Raw genomic sequence first — 24,470 nt, forward strand, 5'->3', positions numbered from 1 at the left:
TGATATTTCTCGTATTTTTGAGTTGATGAAACGTTAAGAAGGCTTTTGAAAAAAAATAAAAATATTGGCTCACACATATATTATAAAAAATCAAGCTCAAACGTGACATTCCGGCGCTCAAAATAAACTCCATTCATGATTTAAAGCACAATGCGTTTTATTTTGAAAATCGTGCCCTTCGACATGCTGTGCTGCCTGGCGTGTGAGACTTTGTTTTAAGTTGGACGTGGAGAGGTCATGAGCTCTTTCTAATGACACTTTACACTCGAGAGGGTCAATATAAACGCATGGTGACCTAAAAAAAAAAAAAAGGATGGCCAGAACAGGTAATAAACGCACATACTTTATTTTCTAATCATTTAAACCTGTATGTAATTTTGTGTGTGTGCATGTAAAAGTTTGTTTGGGTGTGGCTATGTGCAAACATAGTTTAAAAGTGCCTACACCAAGATGAACCACTTTTGTAGTGATATTTAGCCCATTTGTAAGTAATACAGAACAATCACATTTGAGTTGAGTTTGTGTTTATTTGGAACATGCATGCATACAACATTGTACATCACAATTTCCAGTTTCTCTATTCAACATGTTCGAAAAGGAGTAGGAAGAAGCAGAGCTTATTTAATCCTAGCCCTTTTTTCCTTTACGCAGCTGTTGCTAATACTTCCTGTTCTCAATTTATTCACAATATACTCCATAAATAATATTAAACATAAATAAAGTAGTGAAGTAAGTTATATTTCATATGGTGAGATAAATAGGATTATCTAGAAAATGAATGGATGGATGAAATAAATTCAGAATGTTTATCATGGTTCTTCTTCTTTGTACTTTGTAAACACTTTTAGGTTTGAAGTGGATCATATTAGTACATTGTTTGATTCCTTTGCTTAATCCATTCCATAATTTAATTCCACATGCTGATATACTGAAGGTCTTAAGTGTTGTACGTGCGTACAAATGTTTGAAATGACCTTTTTCTCTAAGATTACATTTCTCCTCTTTTGTGGTATTTTGACGCCTTTTCTAGTGTTTACATTTCAATTGTTTGTCCATGTAATGGAACATTGCTCAAATATTTGAACGAAACAAGAAATAACAGGACTCATGGATGACATTATTTCTTTTTTTCAAGGTAAGACAACTTTTTAGGTGTACTGAATGAGTTTGGGTGGGAGATTGTATCAAACATGTATTTATTGTTTAAATATTTAATATTGGTTATTTATTAAATACTACCGTATTTTTCGGAGTATAAGTCGCACCTGAGTATAAGTCGCACCTGTCGAAAATGCATAATAAAGACGGAAAAAAACATATATAAGTTGCACTGGAGCCCGGCCAAACTATGAAAAAAACTGCGACTTATCGTCCGAAAAATACGGTATTTGATATTATTTAACATGTTTTATTCCCCTTTAGTAGTTGAAATGTGCATTTCAGAGCCATTTTGTCTGCGGCTCATTAATGATTAATGGCGGCATCATCTCCGCTGTGTGCTTGACCCGACTCCCGTGTCTCCGATCGATGCGACAGCGGGGCCGTTGAACCTGGACGAGCTTGTTTGTGACGTAACGCGGTCTAAAGAGAACCGCCGTCCTCTCTCCAGGAGTGTGTTGCGCCAGCCTGGAGGACCCCAGGGCCCTGATGAAGATGGGTCTCAGCATGGTGCTGGTGGGCCACGTCAACTTCATGCTGGGAGCGCTGGTGCACGGCGTGGTGCTGCGCCACATCAACCTGCACAAGCAGGCCAGGGCCATGGAGTACGCCATCTCCAACGTGGTGGCGTTCACATCCGGCCTAATGGTGAGTACAGGATCACTCTGTTTTCAATGCCGCCACAGAAATGTGCCAGGATGTACTCTAGCTCTACTTACAGTGGGTCTGGGTTATTTTTGGCCTTAAAGCATGAGTGAAGAATGCACTACCGACCTGATAAGCCCTAAAAAGTTCAAAGAAAAAGGGACAATACAATATTATCTGCTCGCAGATGCCATCTGGTGGTTGTTTAAGCACACTGCAGCCAGCCCTGGATAGTCCTACTCCTTAACGCTTCGGTCGCACGCAGGATTCTCACAGGGATGAGGAGAAATACAACCTTACCAACTGCACTATAGGAGACGTCGCGTTAAAGTAGTCAAGACGTTAATGATTTGGGGTGCATGAAAATGTAACTCTCTATGACCGCATGGTCGTAGAACCGATGCAGGGGTGTCGAACTCATTTTAGCTCAGGGGCCACATGGAGGAAAATGTGTGCACTCGCGGGCCGGATTATTAAAATCATGACATTAAAACAAAAAAATTAATAAAACTTCAGATTGTTTTTTTTTTTCCTCTTACTTTGGCCAAAAATAGAACAAACACATTCTGAAAATATTACAATAAAAATGTAGAAAAAAATACCGGCAGCGGTAAAGTTCAGATCCATAAAGGAAAAAAAAAAGTGAATGAATGTTTATAACTCAATATATTTACATATGCATCAAATTTTTTGTTTTTTTTGTATTATTTTTTTAATGAATCAAGTAATGTTTATGACAACCTTTTTCCAAAACACAATAAAGAATGTGAGATATAACATAACGCATACATTTATTAATGTAAGTAAATAAATAAATAAATAGTAAATGTATGAATGGAACTGGAACATTTTAAGGATCCATCCATCCATCCATTTTCTACCGTTTATTCCCTTCGGGGTCGCGGGGGGGCGCTGGAGCCTATCTCAGCTCCAATTGGGCGGAAGGCGGGGTACACCCTGGACAAGTCGCCACCTCATCGCAGGGCCAACACAGATAGACAGACAACATTCACACACTAGGGCCAATTTTAGTGTTGCCAATCAACCTATCCCCAGGTGCATGTCTTTGGAGATGGGAGGAAGCCGGAGTACCCGGGGGGAACCCACGCAGTCACGGGGAGAACATGCAAACTCCTCACAGAAAGATCCCGAGCCTGGGATTGAACCCCAGACTACTCAGCACCTTCGTATTGTGAGGCAGACGCACTAACCCCTCTTCCACCGTGCTGCCCCATTTTAAGGATGATTCCTTAAAATGTTCCAGTTCCATTCACACATTTAAAAAAAAAAAAACTTTAAGACCAATGTCTTGGAAAAATATATCACTCTTGAATCAACACAGTAGTTAATACTATTATCAATGTTAATTACAAACTAAATGTGGGATATAAATATAATGGAAGTATATTTGTTTGTTTAAAGCAGGGGTCACCAACCTTTTTGAAACCAAGAGCTACTTCTTGGGTACTGATTAATGCGAAGGGCTACCAGTTTCCATCCATCCATTTTCTACCGCTTATTCCCTTTGGGGTCGCGGGGGGCGCTGGAGCCTATCTCAGCTCCAATCGGGCAGAAGGCGGGGTACACCCTGGACAAGTCTCCACCTCATCGCAGGGGCTACCAGTTTGATACACACTTAAATAAATTGCCAGAAATAGCCAGTTTGCTCAATTTACCTTTAACTCTGTTATTATTAATAATTGATATTTATCTATGCGGAAACACTGATCATCTTAATGATTTCTCACGATAAATACATATAGAAACAGATAAATATCAATATGCAACACTTTATTTTTATATTTTCTCTAAGTGCACATTTTTCAACTTGAACATTTTCAAATGATCACAATGAAATCACAATATCCCATTTTAACTAGCTAGCCACTAAATTTTTTTAACAAATCATGAATTACTTTGCACCATGTTTGTACAAATAATAACTCATGTAAAATACAAAAGTCAACTCTCAAATTTTTAAATAAATCATGTCACACTTTGAACTGGACACCAAATCTGTTATCTGTTTCTTTGTCAGTTAGTGAAGACCAAGTCTTTAAAATATTTTCTTGGATTTTCAAATTCTATTTGAGTTTTGTCTCTCTTAGAATTAAAAATGTCGAGCAAAGCGAGACCAGCTTGCTAGTAAATAAATACAATTTAAAAAATAGAGGCAGCTCACTGGTAAGTGCTGCTATTTGAGCTATTTTTAGAACAGGCCAGCGGGCGACTCATCTGGTCCTTACGGGCGACCTGGTGCCCGCGGGCACCGCGTTGGTGACCCCTGGTATATAGTATATAATTGGTGCAAAGGTTTAACATGTGTACAAGGATATTTCACATGCCTTTACTGTGTATATAATTGAACAGTGTTTATGTTGTGCACAATGTGTATTTATAATATGTTGTGAAAAGGAAATTTCATATTTTTTTGGAAGCTCATCTCGTACTTGATTTTGTTTATAGAGTTAGGCGCAATAAGTGTTCAACTTCAGCCTAAACCCTTTCGGTCTGCAACATTTATTTAAAAAAATGTATGAATGTACAACTGTTTGTTTATGTACAACTGTTTGTTTTTGTTGACCATTGACCGAAGAAATAATAAACTAAACTTATCATTTGTTTTCAAAACGGTTACAAAAAAGTGGGACCCCAAAAATTTACTGTGGGACCCCATATTTTATGACTTGATGGGGTCCCTGGGACCAACACTGATGGAGTATTGGTGCGTGCAAAACAGCAGCAGGTGGCTGTGGCCTGCGGGCCGGTTCTAATACTAATCAAATATCATCCCGGGGGCCATAGATCATCCATTCCCCGCGGGCCTTGACTTTGACACATAAGGAGAAAACTGCTCAGTCAGCATTAATTGTAAACAAATGTATCATGCCTGACTTATATCTGGGTACTGTAGCAACAGGGTAGACATAGATGCAAGCCATACTGTACATTAAATGCAGATATGGGGTAAAAATATATTAGGGGGTTGCCTACAGACATAAAAAAACCCCACTGTTTTAATTAGGACCTAGGGATGTAACGATAAACCGCTATAAAACTGCCCAAGGTTAGTATTTTTGTTTTAAATTACCGTAAAACCGTGACTGATAACACTTTGATAAAGTCAGAAACAAGCTGGCGTGGGCTAGCTGAAATGCTAACATGAAAACAAGAGACATTAACGTCTTTCTCCCATTAAAAATACGACATTCCCCAATATAATAAACTCATGGCATTACTGCCTGAAGACATAAAATATTAAATCCTGCACATTAAAAGTACAAACTGTCGATCAATACTACAAGGAATATGACAACAGGAAGTGAGTCTGCGTGATGTCACATGAACTGGACTGAGGCACCCAACACATGTTTTATTATTCATTAATAATTAAAAAAACACAAAAACTTTGACAAATTAAAATGGTTGCTCATCAATATTTCAACACTTAAATACAAATACAGTAAATATCCTGAACAATATTATCATATAACGTATTTTTTCTGCCAAGAAAGTATATTGTGTGACTATTTTATTTATTTGTTGAATTTTTTTTTATACAACTTGGTTACAAGTTTGTATTAGTACTTTTTGGGCACATTCAAAAAAAGCGTGTTAATATTGATAACTGTGATATGACATTTTCATATCGTTACATCCCGGTTGGAGACCCTGGCAACTATTGGCCTTTGTTAACCATGCACTCTGTGACCAGCAGGCTAAATTGGGGGCCCAGGCAGAATTGTATTTTGAGGCCCCCCCATTACATTATATTGCAAAAAAATATTTATGTCAACCTATTTCAGTACTTTTTTTAACCAAACTTACTGCATGTTTTGAACTGAAACAAATAAATGGGAAATAATGAAAAATAATAAGTTCGGGGAAAAAAACAGCAATTTAACATAATTAAAACATGAAGTTGCCACATTGGAGTTTGGGATAGTTCAGCACTACGAGGGACAATGAATTTACTTTAGGAATTTTGCCATTATATTCTTATCGTTGACAGAGCAGGAAGGGGCGAGGAATATGTTTGCGGCAACATTTCATATGCAGCGCCTTGTCATTCTTGAATTTACATTTGACATGCACTTATTATTGACGCAAAACCGGGGCCCCCACGGATCGTGGGGTCCTACGCACAGCGCGTAATCTGCGTAGGAAGGGCGCCCCAGTCCATCCATTTCCTACCGCTTATTCCCTTTTGGGGTCGCGGGGGGCGCTGGAGCCTATCTCAGCAACAATCGGGCGGAAGGCGGGGTACACCCTGGACAAGTCGCCACCTCATCGCAGGGCCAACACAGATAGACAGACAACATCCACACTCACATTCACACACTAGGGCCAATTTAGTGTTGCCAATCAACTTATCCCCAGGTGCATGTCTTTGGAGGTGGGAGGAAGCCCCAGTGCGTCAGTTAATTGAATAGAGGTGTTAATTGAAGCATGTTTTAAATTGTTGAGATTTTTAAAAAATGTACACAAATATTACCTATCCAAACATTGTTGTTACCGTCACCCAGACTTTGAGACCCTAAACAGGATTTTGTTTGTGGCCCCCATTTTGGTCTTTAAAATGACTTATTATCATTACCATGAATTGATTAATGTGGACCCCCGACTTAAACAAGTTGAAAAACTTATTCGGGTGTTACCATTTAGTGGTCAATTGTACGGAATATGAACTGTACTATCAATTAATCAAAATTATTATTATTATTATTATTATTATTATTAGACTCCTGAAGGGCCCCCACCCCACCCTAAACCTAACATCATTGCCCCACATACTCTGTATGTTTATGTGCACTAAAAATAATTATTGCCCTAATTTGGTTGAAACTAGTTTTTTAAAACACAATGAGTTTTTTGCATGCAGCTTGTAATGTCCAAGGTTTCTTCGGATTATCATTAGTGGATAAAACTTAATATGCATCATTATGATAATTATAAGTGCATCTAATGGGGGTTAAGCCTCCCCTGTCTTTAAAAACTAGTGATACCACACTCGCTTCGAACTTTAATCAAGGGTCCTTGAACGCACCACATGTATGTGCTATGAGATGCAGAAGGGAAACACAAACATAACTTTTTTTATCCGATGCTGCCACAAATAGATTGATTACATTTTTACTTTCTTCTATCACCTCGTCCTGGTTCCTAGATGTTGGTGTTGTGTGTCAATGCATAAATGTGACCTTTTGATGGCGTCTGTGTTGAGTAAACACTGAAGTGTCCCGTGCTACAAGGAGCATTGAACCATTTTTTTTTTTACATATTTGCAAGGGGGTCTGGGTTGTGTTACGCATTTCTAATTTGATTCAAACAACCTTATTGACAAGAAAATTGATTTTATCCGAACTCTTATTTTATAATTGACAATTTTAAAAGACAGAAAAAAATGGTCTGTCTCTGTCCCTGGTATGATATGTTGTGATGCACCTGCTTTGACCTATAGTCCTCAAACCATCGCAGTTCGTCAGCATCTGTCATTACTCACGCCCAGTTTCTGCGGGAATGTTTTTGCAACCGTGGTCATGTTTTGTTGAACTTTTTTTAGTGCTCTGGGAGGTGTTCATAAAACACATTTTTACGATATCATAATGTTGTCTTTTTCCTTTCCTGCAGGGAGTCGTGGTGGGCATTCTGGCGATCGTCCAGTCCAAAAACAAGGGGAGGAGAAGCCTGGTCAGTGTCCTTTCTTTTATTGTACGGAAAGCTGTAAAAGAACATAAACAGGAATGTTCTCTAGGTTCTGATTTGGGGCAGGTTCCATTCTTCCCCAATAACATCAATGCTTTCTTGACACTTTCTGCACTCTGTGATATTGTTTCGCTTGACGGCTTCCTTGAATTACCTCCACCAACTGCATTCTTTTGTTCATTTTTGTCTACCCACCTAGTATAACGGATCTGCTGTGTGTAATTACTAGGAGTTTTTTGAGGACAAGCCACACTTGTTTGTCATAGGAGTAGAAAAAAACTAAAAAAAAAAAATGCATATCTTAATAGATGTAGTCTGATTGGAACAAAACTTGCTATATAAACAGAGTTGAATCCAGAAATATGATCCAGATTTCCAACTGTCAGATCTTAAACTTGCTTTTATTACAAGTTGTATAGATTATTGTAATACCCTTCTTTCTTGTCTTCCTAAAAAGGTTATTGCACCTTTACAACTACTCCAAAATTCCAGAACGCGGGCCCACGTTACACCAGTTTTAAAATCTCTCCATTAGCTCCCGTGTGTTTCAGGATCAATTTTAAGGTTCTTCTTATGGTTTATACATGTTTTTATGGTATTGGGCCTTCTTATTAGAGATGTCCGATAATATCGGACTGCCGATATTATCGGCCGATAAATGCTTTAAAATGTAATATCGGAAATTATCGGTATCTGTTTCAAAATTATTAGTATCGGTTTCAAAAAGTAAAATGTATGACTTTTTAAAACGCAGCTGTGTACACGTACATAGGGAGAAATACAGAGCACCATTTGCCTTTGCGTGCCGGCACAGTAACATAATATCTACGACTTTACACACACACACAAGTGAATACAAGCATACTTGGTCAACAGCCATACAGGCCACACTGAGGGTGGCCGTATTAACAACTTTAACACTGTTACAAATATGCGCCACGCTGTGAACCCACACCAAACAAGAATGACAAACACATTTCAGGAGAACATCCGCACCGTAACACAACATAAACACAACAGAACAAATACCCAGAACCCCTTGCAGCACTAACTCTTCCGGGACACTACAATATACACCCCCGCTACCACCAAACACTGCGAGTCTACTGACATATATAAGTTAGAACTGTACACTACTTTATGTTAGAAATGGCAAAAGTAGAGCATGAACGCCCCAAAAAAAGAAAACCAGAAAAAGAAGGAGCTTATTGACTAAGGTGATGGCATGCGCAAACTTCCGGGACTTATGCAGATCCCAAATACACATCAGCAGGAACCAATAGGTAAGAAAAGTTGGTCTTGCATAATTTTGCGAAACAAAACGACAGATAATGTCTCCTAATAGGTGCCATTTTGGGGTCCTTGTACACACACACCATAATATTCGTATGTTGAAGGACAGCACAGCACGTCGGACTACTGTAGCCGTATTGCTCCGACAATCCATCAAGCAGTGCGGCTTCGTAGCTTACCAAAGTCGTGCTAAAACATTTTGACAGATTTCTGAGCGCCGTGTGTAATGTTCTATATTCTTAATAAAACATTAAAGTTTAGGTCTTGCTTGATAGGCTTCAGTCAACCTGCAGTCCACACGTATCTCCTTTGTGTGATTGCCATCTACTGGTTGCACTTATCATAAATATAATTGCTTCGACGTGGGTAGGCACAACCACAATTAATACATGCTTCGGGTTATAAGGTGCACTATCTTTTTTTTTTTTTAAATAAAAGGATTTGAAATGCTTCTTAGAGTCCAAAAAATACAGATATTTTTTTTATATATATACAGCATATTGCTGTAAATGGAAAAACGGACCTCAGTGATTTTATGGTAATATTCTGGGGACTGACCGACCAGGTTTATTTATTTATTTATTTTTTTACAGTAAAATCCATAGTCATTTTTGCAGTGTACAATTTGATAGATAGCTAAAACAGTCAAGCAGATATTTAAGTATTTATTTAAATGTTTACAGAAATGTTTGTTTCGGTAGTATGCATGTATATTTTTGTATGATTAGATCATATTAAAGTTCAAAAGATATGCAGTACATGCAAAAGATAAAGTACTTTATTGAAGCATATTAATTCCAGTCTTTGGCGGGCCACATAAAATGATGTGGCTCGTCAGCCTTGAGTTTGACACCTGTGACTTATACGGTTCTTATGAACCCAAAACGGTTGCGTAACGCTCCTGGCCGTCGCTGTCAGCTGTCAAGCTGCTCAGACGAGACTAGCCAGGTTGAAACTAAGGCCAATAAGTGAAACTCGTCTCTCTAAACCACTCCCTGGTTACCTTTTGTCTGTCTGAACTGGGGGCGGGACTTGGCTTCTCACCTGTTTATCATATCTTTAGTTAATTATGCAGCCATCAATGCTAACAATAAAAAGGCTTGGCTTTGATCCCCTGATGAGTGATTTCATTTAAAAACACACATTGCGCAGGTGTACCTAATGCTTTGGCTATGTGTGTGTGGCAGACCTGGTCCCTCTTCATCATGAGCTTGGCTTCCTCCCTCATGGCGGCCGCGGCTGCCGTCGGCCTCTTGGTGTCGGTGGTGAGGGCCATCATTCACGGTGGGCGCAGCCTCCTGACGCACTGCCGCTTCCCCGACGCCATCGGCTACTCCAGCATCACCAACGAGTGTCCTTTCGACCCCACGCGCATCTATGTGAGTTACGACCTTTGACCTCTTGCACTGGGTTATTGACAAAATAGAGCGCTGTGTGCATGCGTGTAGAAAAAAAACAGCAGTACGCTCCTGTCACATTGTAGATTTGTCTCTAGTTTTTTGTTTAGATTCCTAAAAACAGTAGAAATCTCTAGCCTATATGCAGTTGATTACTAAAAAGAGCATATCTAGCATCTATGCAGTTGATTCCTAAAAACAGCAAACATCTAGCATGTATGCAGTGATTCTTAAAAAGGGCAGAAATCTAGCATTTACAGTATACAATTTATTTAAAAGAAAAACGCAAACATTTAGCATTTAAGCAGTTGATTTCTTAAAAGAGCAGAAATTAGGCATTTATGCAGCTGATTCTCAAAAACCGCAAACATTTAGCATTTATGCAGTTGATTCTTAAAAACAGCAAATATCTAGTATGTATGCAAGCTGGACAGGTTTTTTAAAAAGAGCAGAAATATGGCCTTTATGTAGTTGATTCCTGTTGAGAGCTCACATAGATGCACTAATGAACACTTATGCGGTTGATTTAAAAAAAAAACCAGCAGAAATGAGCATTTATGCGGTTGATTTTTTTAGAAACAGCAGAAATTAACATTTATGCGGTTGATTTAAAAAAAAAAAACAGCAGAAATTAACATTTATGCGGTTGATTTAAAAAAAAATGGGAAAAATAAACATTTATGCGGTTGATTTTTTTAAAACAGCAGAAATGAACATTTATGTGGTTGATTTAAAAAAACAGCAGAAATGAACATTTATGTTGTTGACTTTTTTAAAAACGGCAGAAATTAACATTTATGCTGTTGATTTAAAAACAAACAAAAAAACAGCAGAAATTAACATTTATGCGGTTGATTTTTAAAAAAACAGCAGAAAATGAACATTTATGTGGTTGATTTTTAAAAAACAGCAGAAATGAACAATTAAGGGGTAATTATTTTTTTAAACAGCAGACATGAACATTTATGCGGTTGATTTAAAAAAAAAACCATCAGAAATGAGCATTTATGCAGTTGATTTAAAAAACAAAACAGCTGAAATGAACATTTATGCAGTTGAGTTTTAAAAAACAGCTGAAATTAGCATTTATGCAGTTGATTCCTAAAAACAGCTGAAATTAGCATTTATGCGGTAGATTTTTAAAAACTGCTGAAATGAATATTTATACGGTTGATTTTTAAAAAACAGCAGAAATGAACATTTATGCGGTTGATTTAAAAAAAAAAATAGCAAAAATTAACATTTATGCGGTTGATTTAAAAAAAAAAAAAAAAAACCCTGAAGAAATGAACATTTACGCTGTTGATTTTTTAAAAACAGCAGAAATGAACACTTACGGGGTGACTCCAAAAAAGAGCAGCGCTCTCCTGTCACAAAGAGCAGCTCCTGGTTTACTGATCTCCAACCCTCTACCAGAGCACCACTTTGATCCTGTGGGTTCCTCTCATCGTCACCTGTATCGTCCAGCTGATATTTTGCGCCCGCTGCTTGTCCGTGTGCGTGTCCTTCCTGGGCCTGCCTTGTTGTTGTTACCTGCAGAGGAAGCGCCCCAGAGAAGCTCGAGCGGTGAGATGGTCTCACTTTTAAACTAAGGAAGCGCATTTTTCCCCCAAGTTCGATTGAAATCAACATTTTCCGTAGATCAGAGTCGCGAGGCCGCTTGAGGAACTGGCCGCGTCTCGCGTTACCAAACCGAGACACCACTCGGAAACGCCTACGAACCGCTACACGGAAACCCCGAGGAGTTCTAGCGAGCCCAGGAGGCAGGTGTCACAACAGGTGAGGCAACAGCGCCCTCAACGTCCCCCGACGCAGTACAGGAGCCTCCCGCCTACGCAGAGGCAGCCTCCTCGCCAGCAGCCGAGCAGGCAAAGGCCGCAGACGCCCCACCAGGGCCAAGGAATCCAACAGAGGCCGCCTGAACAGCACCACCTACTGGAGAGAGGGACTCTAGACCGATCCAGTTTCTGGATTTAGTCCAAGAAGTAAGTGGACTTATGGAGATGATATTTCACCGTGGACCTGAAGTTCTTTAGGTAACTCTGCTCATCTCTATCAGAGCAGTTTTATCAGAACGTTCTCAAAAGGTGCAATATAAATGTTTGTTGTTTTGTTCCGTTTTATACTAATCGGTGTTCCTCACATTTTCACCCGCTTTTGCAGTTCTACGCAATCCGCAACAATGATGACAAATTATGTTAAAGGAATAACATGCTTGAATAATTTTTATATGCATGTTATCAACAGTTCCGATGCAAAATCCTCATTTGTTAATTGATACTAATAACGGCATAACTATTATGCCGTTATTAGTATCATAACGGCCTAATAGTTTATCTATGGCTAGCTACCACAAACCCGACGAGAAAATCCTGCAGGGGCTGAAGGATATCGCCAACAAGCTGAGAATTCACTCTTTAAACGGATAAACGATAAACCTTCCGATAAACATTCATGTTGTCAAAACAATTCTGATAAAAACACTCCTTAGATAAATATTGTGCTCTGTGAGCATTTTTATCTGAATAATATAAAAAAAATTCCCATACAAATACTCGCTTGTTAGATATCGGGCTCTCTGAACATTTTTGTCGGAAAGTTATCAAGAAAATTCCCCCACCCCCAAAAACTCACTTGATAAATATTGTGCACTGTTATCAAAATATTCCTATAAAAATACTTGATGAATTACTATCGCACTCGCTGAGCATTTTTATCGGAATGTTATCAAACAATTCCCGCACAAATACTCACTTGATAGATATCGCGCTCGCTGAACATTTTTATCGGGAAAGTTATCAAGAAAACCCCCCCCCCCCCAAAAACTCACTTGATAAATATTGTGCACGGTTATCAAAATATTCCTATTAAAATACTTGATGAATTACTATTGCACTTGCTGAGCATTTTTATCGGAATGTTATCAAACAATTCCCGCACAAATACTCACTTGATAGATATCGCGCTCGCTGAACATTTTATCAGAAAATTATCAAGAAAATCCCCCCCCCCAAAAAAAATTCACTTGATAAATATTGTGCGCTGTTATCAAAATATTCCAATAAAAATACTTGATGAATTAATATCGCACTCGCTGAGCATTTTTATCGGAATGTTATCAAACAATTCCCACACAAATACTCACTTGATAGATATCGCGCTCGCTGAACATTTTTATCGGAAAGTTATCAAGAAAATCCCATGGGAAAAAAACCTCACTAAATAAATATTGTGCACTGTTATCAAGAAACCTCTATGAAAATATTTGATGAAATAATTTTTTTTATCGTAATGTTATCAAAATAATTCCCATAAAAATACTTAATAAATAAATACCGCGCACACTGAGCATTTGCATCGGAACATTACCAAAAAGTTCCTGCAAAATATTTGATAAATTAATATCACGCTCACTGAGCTTTTGTATTAAATTGTTTTCAAAACATTCCGATAAAAAAATTTATATATTAAGATTTCCAAGCATTTTTATAGAAAAAGCCATCAAAAAGTTCCCTTTAAAAATTCTCACTTGATAAATATTGTGCACTGTTATCAAAAAAGTCCTATTAAAAATACTTGACAAATTAATATCGCGCACTCTGAGCATTTTTATCGGAATTCTTATGGAAAAATTCTCACCTAATATCCCACTCTCTGATAAGTTTAATCGGAATGTTTTCAAAAACAATTTTTTTTAATAAAAAATGCTTACTTGATAAATAAATATTGCACTCTTTGAACAGTTTGTAACCAATTATGATAAAACTACTCGTACTATGAGCAGTTTTATTTGAACGTTATTAAAAAATGCCCATAAAAACTCACTCGATAAACAACTGTCACTCTCTCTCTGAGCAGTTTTATCGGAATGTTGTCAAATTCCTAAATAAATACTCACTTTATAAATTAATATTGCGCTCTCTGAGCGTTTGTATCGGAATGTCATCAATTTAAAAAAGTGCTAATTTGTTAAATGAACATTTCTCTCTATGCAGTTGTCAGAATTGTTTTCAAAATATATACAAAAATCCTTCCTCTTTTTTATTATTACAGTATTATTAAATCAAATTATTTCATCTGAACCTTATCAACAATTCTTAAAAATGCACGTTGGTGTTCGTCGCTTTGATTCAAAAATATACTGAGAAGTGTTGCTAATATCTTAATAAAATAATTATAAACATAGTTCTATTAAAAATCTCACTCTGAGCAGTTTTATCAGAACGGTTGGTACTTTTTTCTCATCAGACTATGCAGGTGTACCTAATGTTGTGGTCTGGGTGTTACGATGTGAGTGTGTGTGTAATCAAGTGGAACATGCAAGTGATATTTTGTAATATGCAAAACTACAATGATATTTATGATTGTTTAATTCATTTTCAATGTGGGGAAATATGAAACCTGTGTGCAAGGTGGCTGTACGGTAGTTTCTGGTCATTATGCCTGACTAATATTGTGTGAAGGTGTGTCATCGCCGCTGTTGTTGTTTATGTGCCCGCGTGTGTGTTTGTGTGTGTGTGTGTGTGCGCCCATTTGTGTGAAGCCAAAGCCAACTAGTTTTCCGTAAAACTAGTTGCACAAGTATTTTTATTTATTACATTTTGTAAAATAAATTTTTTATTCATACATCTTGTTTGTTTTGTTCATTGTAGTGCTCTGTGTGTGTGTGTGTGTGTGTGTGTGTGTGTGTGTGTGTGTGTGTGTTTGTGTGTTGTGTAATATTTGCAGACAGTGACCTGACAGGAAGGACAGGTTACACTCACACACAGAGACTAATATAGGATTATTAGCAAACAGCTAAAAACGAGAGCAGGGATGTCAAAATGTTTTCCACTGAGGGCCGCACACTGAAATATTAACACCTGCGGCCATTTTGATGATTTTACTTTTCAAAACTAATATAATATATTGATGTTTTTGAACCTTTAAGGTAACCCTCAAGTTTGGTCCCACAGACCCAAAAAGGTCACAGTCATAACAATTGTGTGTGTGTGTGTGTGTGTGTGTGTGTGTGTGTGTGTGTGTGTGTGTGTGTGTGTGTGTGTGTGTGTGTGTGTGTGTGTGTGTGTGTGTGTGTGTGTGTGTGTGTGTGTGTGTGTGTGTGTGTGTGTGTGTGTGTGTGTGTGTGTGTGTGTGTGTGTGTGTGTGTGTGTCGTTATAGAGCTATGGATTATCTGTAGGTGTATATAGAGATATATATATATTTGTGTATATAAATATAGATAATCCATATCTATCCATAGCATACACACACACATCTATATATATATATATATATATATACACTGTATTTATGTATGTATATATATACTGTATTTATGTATATATATACACATACACACACACATCTATATATATAATCCATATCTATCCATAGCTATATAAATAACTACATATATATATATATATATGCACACATATATAGACATATGTATATATACATATGAATATATATATATATACATACACATGAATATATATAATCCATATCTATCCATAGCTCTATAAATAACTATATATACAGTATATACACACACACATATATACTGTGTATATATATATATATATATATATATATGTTATTTATAGAGCTATGGATAGATATGGATTATCTATCTATATATATACACACATATATATATATATATATATATATATAGATGAACTATATATATGTAAATACAGATATAGATATATAGATTTAAAAATACATACATATATGTATATAAAAATGTGTGGATGTATATGAATGAATATTAATGTGTGTAACATATTTTATTTTTGTGTTTTTTTTTTTAAGACACAGCTTTGTGTTATTATTGGCTGATGTCTAAATTGAGTTGTTTTCTCATTATTTTTGCTGTTTTGTATTGTATTTAAAAAACAATAATTGTAATGTGCCTAGGACCAATGACAAAGTCACGGGCCACAGATGGCCCCTGTGCCACACTTTGGTCACCCCTGCTGTAGAAGCTAACTGTTTATGGCAACTATAGTTTTAGTACTGTAGTATATTTGTTCATTCTATAGTCACATATGGGACGCGAGTCACATGGTTGTCTTACGCCAGAACCGGAAGTCGTAAAATCAGCTGTTCACCTGGCGGGTTTTTCCTGTTTGATTAAGAGGGGATGAACGTGGAAGTCCTTCTTCAGCTGCTGCTTTGTTTGATCATATATCACTGCCTTTGCACATGTCAATGTTTACTTTTGTACGTACAATAAATCAACACAAGAATACGTACTTTGGAGCAATGTTCACGGACTCTAGTACTTAGAGAGAGAGGCGAGGCATACGGGGCGTGCTCAGGAGTTAAAATACCTGTTGACGGATCTGTTGGTCACTCTCCGGGTGGGAGTGTCACTAATGTCATATTAATAAAAAATGTTCCCTAATATTGATCGACAGGTTAACGACCCCTGTTCTAAATCAACCTTCAGATTTATATGTCGATTATAAGTTTTATTTATTTTTTAAAAGCTATTTTTTTGCCCATCCTGTCAAAGAAACACACAAAATGTGCAATATTTTCCCTAACAAATATTTCAAAGTAGAACATTTGATGCGAAGTAATTGGGGCCTTGAATTGGTCAATAATTCATGACAACATTGACTTTGATTCATTAAAATTTTTAGGCAATGACAGCGTTAAAGAAAAAAAACAGCCTGCATGGCAGTTTAATTGAAATTCCTATTCAATAACGAAATATCCAGAGAAAGCTAAGATCCTTTTAGTATTTATTTGAGGTGTCAAGTAAAATTAGTTTACAAAAAAAAAAAAGTTTTACGCTGCTACAGAAAGAAAGAAGTAGAGGAAGAAAGAGAGAGAAAGGACAAATAAGTCTTCAAGATGTTTATATCTGCTTTGGGAAATGGGAGAAGAAGGGGATGTGGTTGGGGAGAAACGTTCTATCCTGGGAGTGGGAGGAAGATGAGCCAAACACACTTTGATTGTAATATGAGCAAAGCTAGGAATGTTTCCATGAAACATTTGCCAGGCAGTCACCATCACAAAATAAACCCATTTGTAAAGTAACCTTTGACTAAAAGACAAACACAATATAAATTAGTGAACTCCCAACAATTGCAACATTGTCCTATTCACAGACAATGTTGGGGTTTGGAGACATCTCCAGTGGGCTCCAAGAATGCATCAAGGCCATAAAACTGTCTTATCTTTGACAAAACCCAGGCGCTGGCAGCTCAGGAAAACCACTACGCAAACATTTAGGCTAAAATTGTGGTTTAGAGAAAAGATTACTATAAAAATAATTTTGCCATTACACATATCACCTCTTTAACTCCACTGTTTTATGTTTGTTTTTTTAATAGTACTTTTAGAAAAATAAACTGTGGGCCACAAATGGCCCCTGGGTCACATTTTAGACACCCCTGAACTAGAGTAAGCATGTTATTGTGACGGTGATGATCTCTTATGATTGCAGTCATAACCATCATGTAAACAAACTATATTATTCAATTTAATTGCCATAATCTAATTGGGATCATTATGTAATGCAGCCTAAGGTTTTTTTTCTCTTGGTGCCTAATTTCCGTGCATGAATTTGATTTGGGGAGCCTTAATCTGTCTGAGATATGTCACCAAAGTGGAATTTACATGTAAAAAAATTATAATTGAAATGTTTTTTTTTGTAACCTACCAATCAATGCATTTCCTGCTTTGTGGCAATATATTTTTTTTTTTATAATTTCACTATATAGAATAATGTCGAAAAATATTTATGTATTCTCATAAATAACTATTGGAAAAAATAAATGTAATACTTTTTTTGTTTAGCTGTTTTTTTACATGTAAATGTAAAAAAAAAATCCTAAAAATAGAAGCTACTGTACTTTTTCATGTTTGAGTCTACTTTTTTTTGTTCCTTTTTAAATGAATAGTAGTGATATTTGTGTCTCACCTAATCATGGTTTTATTTTCATAATTTTTTTTTATCGTAATGCTGTGACTTTACTTTTGTAAAAGTCCTATTTTTATTTTCATTTTTATTTGTATTTTTACAGCATTTTTAAATCTGACTAATATGACTCTTGTATATTGTGGCATTATGGTTTTATTGTCAAGTCTATTTTTTACTTCTCCAATATTGCAATTTTATTTGTATAAAATGTTTACCAAATTGTCACAAAAACGTAATTTTCATAACGTGCCAATTTTTCTTTTAATATGACTATAAAACGATTTTTATATTTTATTATGTTTATTTTTGCATTATTTTAGATTTTTTTTCTGCAAATCTAAAGTAGATTTTTTTTTTTTTACAGAATTTGAAATACATTTTAACCTATTTTTTGTTCCTTTTTAAATGAATAGTAGTGATATTTGTGTCTCACCTAATCATGGTTTTATTTTCATAATTTTTTTTTATCGTAATGCTGTGACTTTACTTTTGTAAAAGTCCTATTTTTATTTTTATTTTTATTTTTACAGCATTTTTAAATCTGACTAATATGACTCTTGTATCTTGTGGCATTATGGTTTTATTGTCAAAAGTCTATTTTTTACTTCTCCAATATTGCAATTTTATTTGTATAAAATGTTTACCAAATTGTCACAAAAACGTAATTTTCATAACGTGCCAATTTTTCTTTTAATATGACTATAAAACGATTTTTATATTTTATTATGTTTATTTTTGCATTATTTTAGATTTTTTTTCTGCAAATCTAAAGTAGATTTTTTTTTTTTTACAGAATTTGAAATACATTTTAACCTATTTTTTGTTCCTTTTTAAATGAATAGTAGTGATATTTGTGTCTCACCTAATCATGGTTTTATTTTCATAATTTTTTTTTATCGTAATGCTGTGACTTTACTTTTGTAAAAGTCCTATTTTTATTTTTATTTTTATTTTTACAGCATTTTTAAATCTGACTAATATGACTCTTGTATCTTGTGGCATTATGGTTTTATTGTCAAAAGTCTATTTTTTACTTCTCCAATATTGCAATTTTATTTGTATAAAATGTTTACCAAATTGTCACAAAAACGTAATTTTCATAACGTGCCAATTTTTCTTTTAATATGACTATAAAACGATTTTTATATTTTATTATGTTTATTTTTGCATTATTTTAGATTTTTTTTCTGCAAATCTAAAGTAGATTTTATTTTTTTACAGAATTTGAAATACATTTTAACCTATTTTTTGTAACCCAATCCTCACTTTTCCTTTATTATCCATTTGTTTCAGGTAAGACTACTTAGACATTGACTAGTCGTAGTACTTCTTTTATTGATAACCAACAAATAATAAATCAGAAACCAGAAATGACAGAAGGGTCCACACATGCAGATTCAAAACAAGAATTTCTCTTTCAGGTCCAGTAGAACAAATTGTCAAATAAATGGATTTTTTTTTTTTTTTTTTCATGCAGAAAACAAAGTTTTGGAATGTTAGGTTGCAGTGTGATGGGATGGTGAAAAGTTTGAAAGAATCGATCCAACATAAGAAAATCCGTTCATTGGAAGGAGAATAAAACTTTACATCCATGTTGTTTCCTATCCTACCAGCAGGAGGCAGTGATGTTCCAACTACCCCAAAAGCAAAAGAAGCTTCAATGCAATCAACCGGACGTGACTTCACTAATTCAGGTTTCAGTGTGATATAGCTACTGTAAGTGTTGCTTTTTACAATAGAACAATTACATATTTGGAACCAATATTTTGTATGATAATCTTGTAATATTAAAAGAATTAAGCAGTAATATTGCAATAAATGGTTGTCATTTTAAAAAGGATAAAGTTATGAGTGCACAAATAAAGATGGTAATTTTAAGTATTGGGACACAGCTTAAATTTACTCGAATGAAACCAAAAAGTTTGAAGAAAAAAGTTGTATATATTTTATATTACATTTAAATGTTGTCAATTTTAGATCATTTTTAAAAGTCTACTCTTTATTCTCAAAAATGCCCCCTTTTATTTCTTGTAATATCAAAACTTAATTTTTGTGATGTTTTGTCTCTTTTTAGAAAAAAAAAATGCAACTTCATTCTAATATATTTTTTGTAATGTAACATCTCGGGAAATTTGTTTTTTTCCCCCCCGCTAATCTTCACTGACATAAATACCACGTGATCATTTAAAAAAAAATCTCTCTATTCTCAAAAAATGTCCCCTTTTTCTGTCTTGTAATATTACAGCTGAATTTTTGTAACAATTTGCCTCTTTTATTATTCGAATAAAACGTATACGATTAAATTTTTCGTAATGCTAATATTTAATTACATTAATGCCACATATTTTTTTTAAATCTACTCTTTATACTGAAAAATGTCACCCTTTTCTTCCTTTAAATACTACAACTTAATTTTTGTAATAGGTGCCCTCTGTTCTTAAAAAAAAAAAAAAAAAAAAAAAAAAAGCAAATATATTCAAATAAAACGTTTGCAATTTATTTTTTGTAATATAATTTGTTTGGAAATTAGTTTTTTTGCCCTCTGCTAATATTTCTTCACTGACATAAATCCCAAAAATGTCTCCTTAAACTTTCTTTTAATATTACAACTTATTTTTTGTAATATTTTGACCATTTTTGTAAAATAAAAAAATGCATCTTTATTCCAATAAAATGTATGCAATTTATGTTTTCCTAATGTAACATCTCGGGAAATTATTAACCCCCCCGCTAATATTTCTTCACTGACATAAATGACACATTATATATATATATATATATATATTCTTTTTAAATCTACTCTTTATCCTCAAAAATGTCTCCTTAAAATCATTTAAAAATTACAACTTAATTTTTTGAAATATTTTGACCATTTTTGTAAAATAAAAAATGCATCTTTATTCTAATAAAACCTATGCGATATATTTTTTCATCATGAAACATCTCAGGAAATTACTTTTTTCCCTGTTAACATAATTGCCACATTTTTTAAAATGTGCTCTTTATTCTCAAAAATGTCCCCCTTCTCTTCCTGTCAGTATTACAACTTATTTTTTTGTAATATTTTGCCTCTTTTCATTAAAAAAAAAAAAAAGCACATTTTCACGCATTCAGTATTCCTATTTAATACCCTTACATGTACCTTTTTTACCTTTCAATATTACTATTTTTTTCTCGTAAGAATACGCTTTGTTTCGAATAATTTTTTGACTGTTTTGATAAAATGCATTTAATGATCTTAAAAAAGACATTTTAAATGTTTTTTTTCTGGTAATATTGCGACTTAATTTTTGTAACATTACTTCATGTGTGGCCCTGATTGTAACATTTTCTTGATTTTGCCCAAAGGGACAAGCGGTAGGAAATGGATGGTCAACAGTAGTTATTCCACACTGAATTAGCTGCAGCCATTACGACACAACAAGCTCCCTTATTTCCTTAAAAAAAATTTTTTTTAAAAACCCAGGACTGTAATTATCATGTGAAACATGTCCCTTCATTTCCCTGCCCTGGTAAGCAGTTCATCCAGGAGGTGGTTAAAGCCAGTTCCCAGTGATGAGCGAGCCCTTAGTGAGTGACCAAGACAAATCATTGAAGCTGCAAAAAGAGACCACTGTGCATTACTTTTGCTTTAGTCGCCATTTTTTCATGGGTTCATGCAGTGCGGATGGGTAACAACTAACACCTGCGTACTGTACGTGATCATCAATATAATAATAATACTGTTCAAATCAACCTCGAGCATTCCATACATCGACATGCACACGCACGGTCGGACGTGGCGTCACAAATAAAGTGTGCTACTGATGCTTTTATATCAAACGCATGATATCTAACTTGACATTGTGTCTCCCTCCGTCGCTGTAAACTAAGTTAAAACGCACAAAAGCATGACATTAATGCAGAAAACGTACAAAACAAAGCATGAAAAAAAAAAGTAAATATCACTTCTACGAACATAATCATCACAATAATAAATAACTATAATAATCCTATTAAATGAAATTAAAAATGTATAAGCATTAATTGAAATCAAAGTGGCCCACTGCAACCCCATAGGGTCACGCTACATAATACTGCCTTGGAAATACCAGAGTGTGTACACAATGATACACACATATAATGTCATATATATATATATATATATACATGATATACACAAATGTGTGTGTGCTGGACGAGACGCCTCTCATGTTCCAGAGAGAGGCAGAACTCATCAATATGCGTGTCCTTTTGAAATGTCGAAAATATACAAAAATCAATAACACGGAACTTAAATCCTTCCACCGTTTGCCGACGTTTAAGTATGAATCGAAACGAGCGATATAAGAAAAAAACAAAAAACATCATGCATTTCAGTGGCCGCTGCAGTAGCAACATGGAGGCTACTGCTCAGAACTGGGAGGCCGAGCTGGGGTCGCACTGGAGTAGCCGAACGATGGAGGGGTCGCTTTTGGCACCTTTGATGAACTCCTCCAGGGACAACTTCCCTGTGGAGAGAGGGATGGGATTCATTCTATTTTTTATATTGCATACAGAGAAGAGATACAACAGGATGCGTGCGAAATTCAAACATTCAAACAACATAGTGGGTGTGGCCTTTTTTTGTTGAAGCTATGCTTTAGCCTGTTGAACTCTGCCTAGCAACAAGTGACTACAAACAAAAGTGCAATTTTTATAATTAATCATGGACTTTTTTTTTTTTTTTTGCAGCTTGATAAAATTACTTTTGCAAGAGAAACTGGTTATGTTGTAATATAGGGTATACAGTTTGGAAAATAAGTATTCCAAAAAAAAAAAAAAAATGTACCGTATTTTTCGGACTATAAGTCGCAGTTTTTTTCATAGTTTGGCTGGGGGTGCGACTTATACTCAGGAGTGACTTATGTGTGAAATGATTAACACATTACCGTAAAATATCAAATAATATTATTTAGCTCATTCACGTAAGAGACTAGACGTATAAGATTTCATGGGATTTAGCGATTAGGAGTGACAGATTGTTTGGTAAACGTATAGCATGTTCTATATGTTATAGTTATTTGAATGACTCTTACCATAATATGTTACGTTAACATACCAGGCACGTTCTCAGTTGGTTATTTATGCCTCATATAACGTACACTTATTCAGCCTGTTGTTCACTATTCTTTATTTATTTTAAATTGCCTTTCAAATGTCTATTCTTGGTGTTGGGTTTTATCAAATAAATTTCCCCCAAAAAATGTGACTTATATGTTTTTTTCCTTCTTTATTATGCATTTTCGGCCGGTGCGACTTATACTCCGGAGCGACTTATATACAGTACAGGCCAAAAGTTTGGACACACCTTCTCCTCATTCAATGTGTTTTCTTTATTTTCATGACTATTTACATTTGTCACTGAAGGCATCAAAACTATGAATGAACACATGTGGAGTTATGTACTTAACAAAGAAAGGTGAAATAACTGAAAACATGTTTTATATTGTAGTTTCTTCAAAATAGCCACCCTTTGCTCTGATTACTTTTCCGCACACTCTTGGCATTCTTTCGATGAGCTTCAAGCACACCTGTGAAGTGAAAACCATTTGAGGTGACTACCTCTTGAAGCTCATGGAGAGAATGCCAAGAGTGTGCGGAAAAGTAATCAGAGCAAAGGGTGGCTATTTTGAAGAAACGAGAACATAAAACATGTTTTTAGTTAGTTCACCTTTTTTTGTTAAGTACATAACTCCACATGTGTTCATTCATAGTTTTGATGCCTTCAGTGACAATCTACAACGTAAATAGTCATGAAAATAAAGAAAACACATTAAATAAGAAGGTGTGTCCAAACTTTTGCCCTGTACTATATTTACGTATGTATTATTTTGTCTTTCTATAGCACAAATGTGACCTTCACTTCTAATTGAAGTGGTTTCACCAAAACATGGCATTTATCGTTTAGTATTTGTAGCCATTTTTATGCAAAGTACTTCCGTATCCAAAATGTATAACACCTCCAATTTGATAAGGTATATATATGAAAAAAAAACTGTTTAATGCTAAGAGAATAGAGTTAGAATATCATTAGAAAATGAATCGTTCTAATTTTAAAATAATGAATGCAACAATCCAGACTACAAAGTAAAAAATAGTCACAAAGAAAAAAAATTGTAAAGTTCAAACAACAGTTATTCGATGAAATTAAGGCATAATGTTACACAAATAAAGTCGGATATGTTACACAAAAAAGGTATGAATGTTATAAAAAATAAAGCTGCGATGTTACGAGGGAAAAAATATGTAATGTTACAAGAATAAAGAACAAAAAGCGTTACAATTATATAGCTGCGATGCTAGAAGAAAAAAGTCGTGTTGCAAGTAA

The 24,470-nt window shown here is 35.1% G+C and overlaps 2 protein-coding genes across 3 annotated transcripts in view; one reads left to right on the forward strand and one right to left on the reverse strand.

The window, feature by feature from the left end:
- Nucleotides 1–182: 182 nt before the first annotated feature.
- LOC133577586 (transmembrane protein 54-like) lies at nucleotides 183–20,592 on the forward strand. 2 transcript variants are annotated; one of them, XM_061931577.2, is made up of 7 exons: nucleotides 183–326; nucleotides 1,610–1,806; nucleotides 7,435–7,494; nucleotides 9,990–10,181; nucleotides 11,616–11,765; nucleotides 11,841–12,184; nucleotides 19,735–20,592. In XM_061931577.2, exons 1-6 carry the CDS (start codon nucleotides 314–316, stop codon nucleotides 12,174–12,176), a joined length of 948 nt encoding a protein of 315 aa, XP_061787561.1. In that variant the 5' UTR covers nucleotides 183–313; the 3' UTR covers nucleotides 12,177–12,184; nucleotides 19,735–20,592. The 2 variants fall into 2 exon arrangements, with proteins under 2 accessions (XP_061787561.1, XP_061787560.1); XM_061931576.2 differs by lacking the exon at nucleotides 19,735–20,592 and having other exon boundaries at nucleotides 11,841–14,825.
- The window catches only part of LOC133577587 (hippocalcin-like protein 1), a 132,912-nt gene continuing 125,479 nt past the window's right edge, over nucleotides 17,038–24,470 (reverse strand). The window contains exon 5 of the mRNA XM_061931578.2: nucleotides 17,038–22,611. Within this exon, the coding sequence (XP_061787562.1) occupies nucleotides 22,514–22,611 (98 nt within the window). The 3' untranslated portion in view covers nucleotides 17,038–22,513. The remainder of the gene's footprint in view (nucleotides 22,612–24,470) is intronic.

The sequence above is a fragment of the Nerophis lumbriciformis genome, linkage group LG37 (genome assembly GCF_033978685.3).
Source record: "Nerophis lumbriciformis linkage group LG37, RoL_Nlum_v2.1, whole genome shotgun sequence".
In the NCBI taxonomy this organism is placed as follows: Eukaryota; Metazoa; Chordata; class Actinopteri; order Syngnathiformes; family Syngnathidae; genus Nerophis; species Nerophis lumbriciformis.

Coding starts and splice junctions, on each gene's coding strand:
- LOC133577586 (XM_061931577.2), top strand. Junction 1,807..7,434: donor CGTTCACATCCGGCCTAATG/GTGAGTACAGGA, acceptor CCTTTCCTGCAG/GGAGTCGTGGTGGGCATTCT. Junction 10,182..11,615: donor TCGACCCCACGCGCATCTAT/GTGAGTTACGAC, acceptor ACCCTCTACCAG/AGCACCACTTTGATCCTGTG.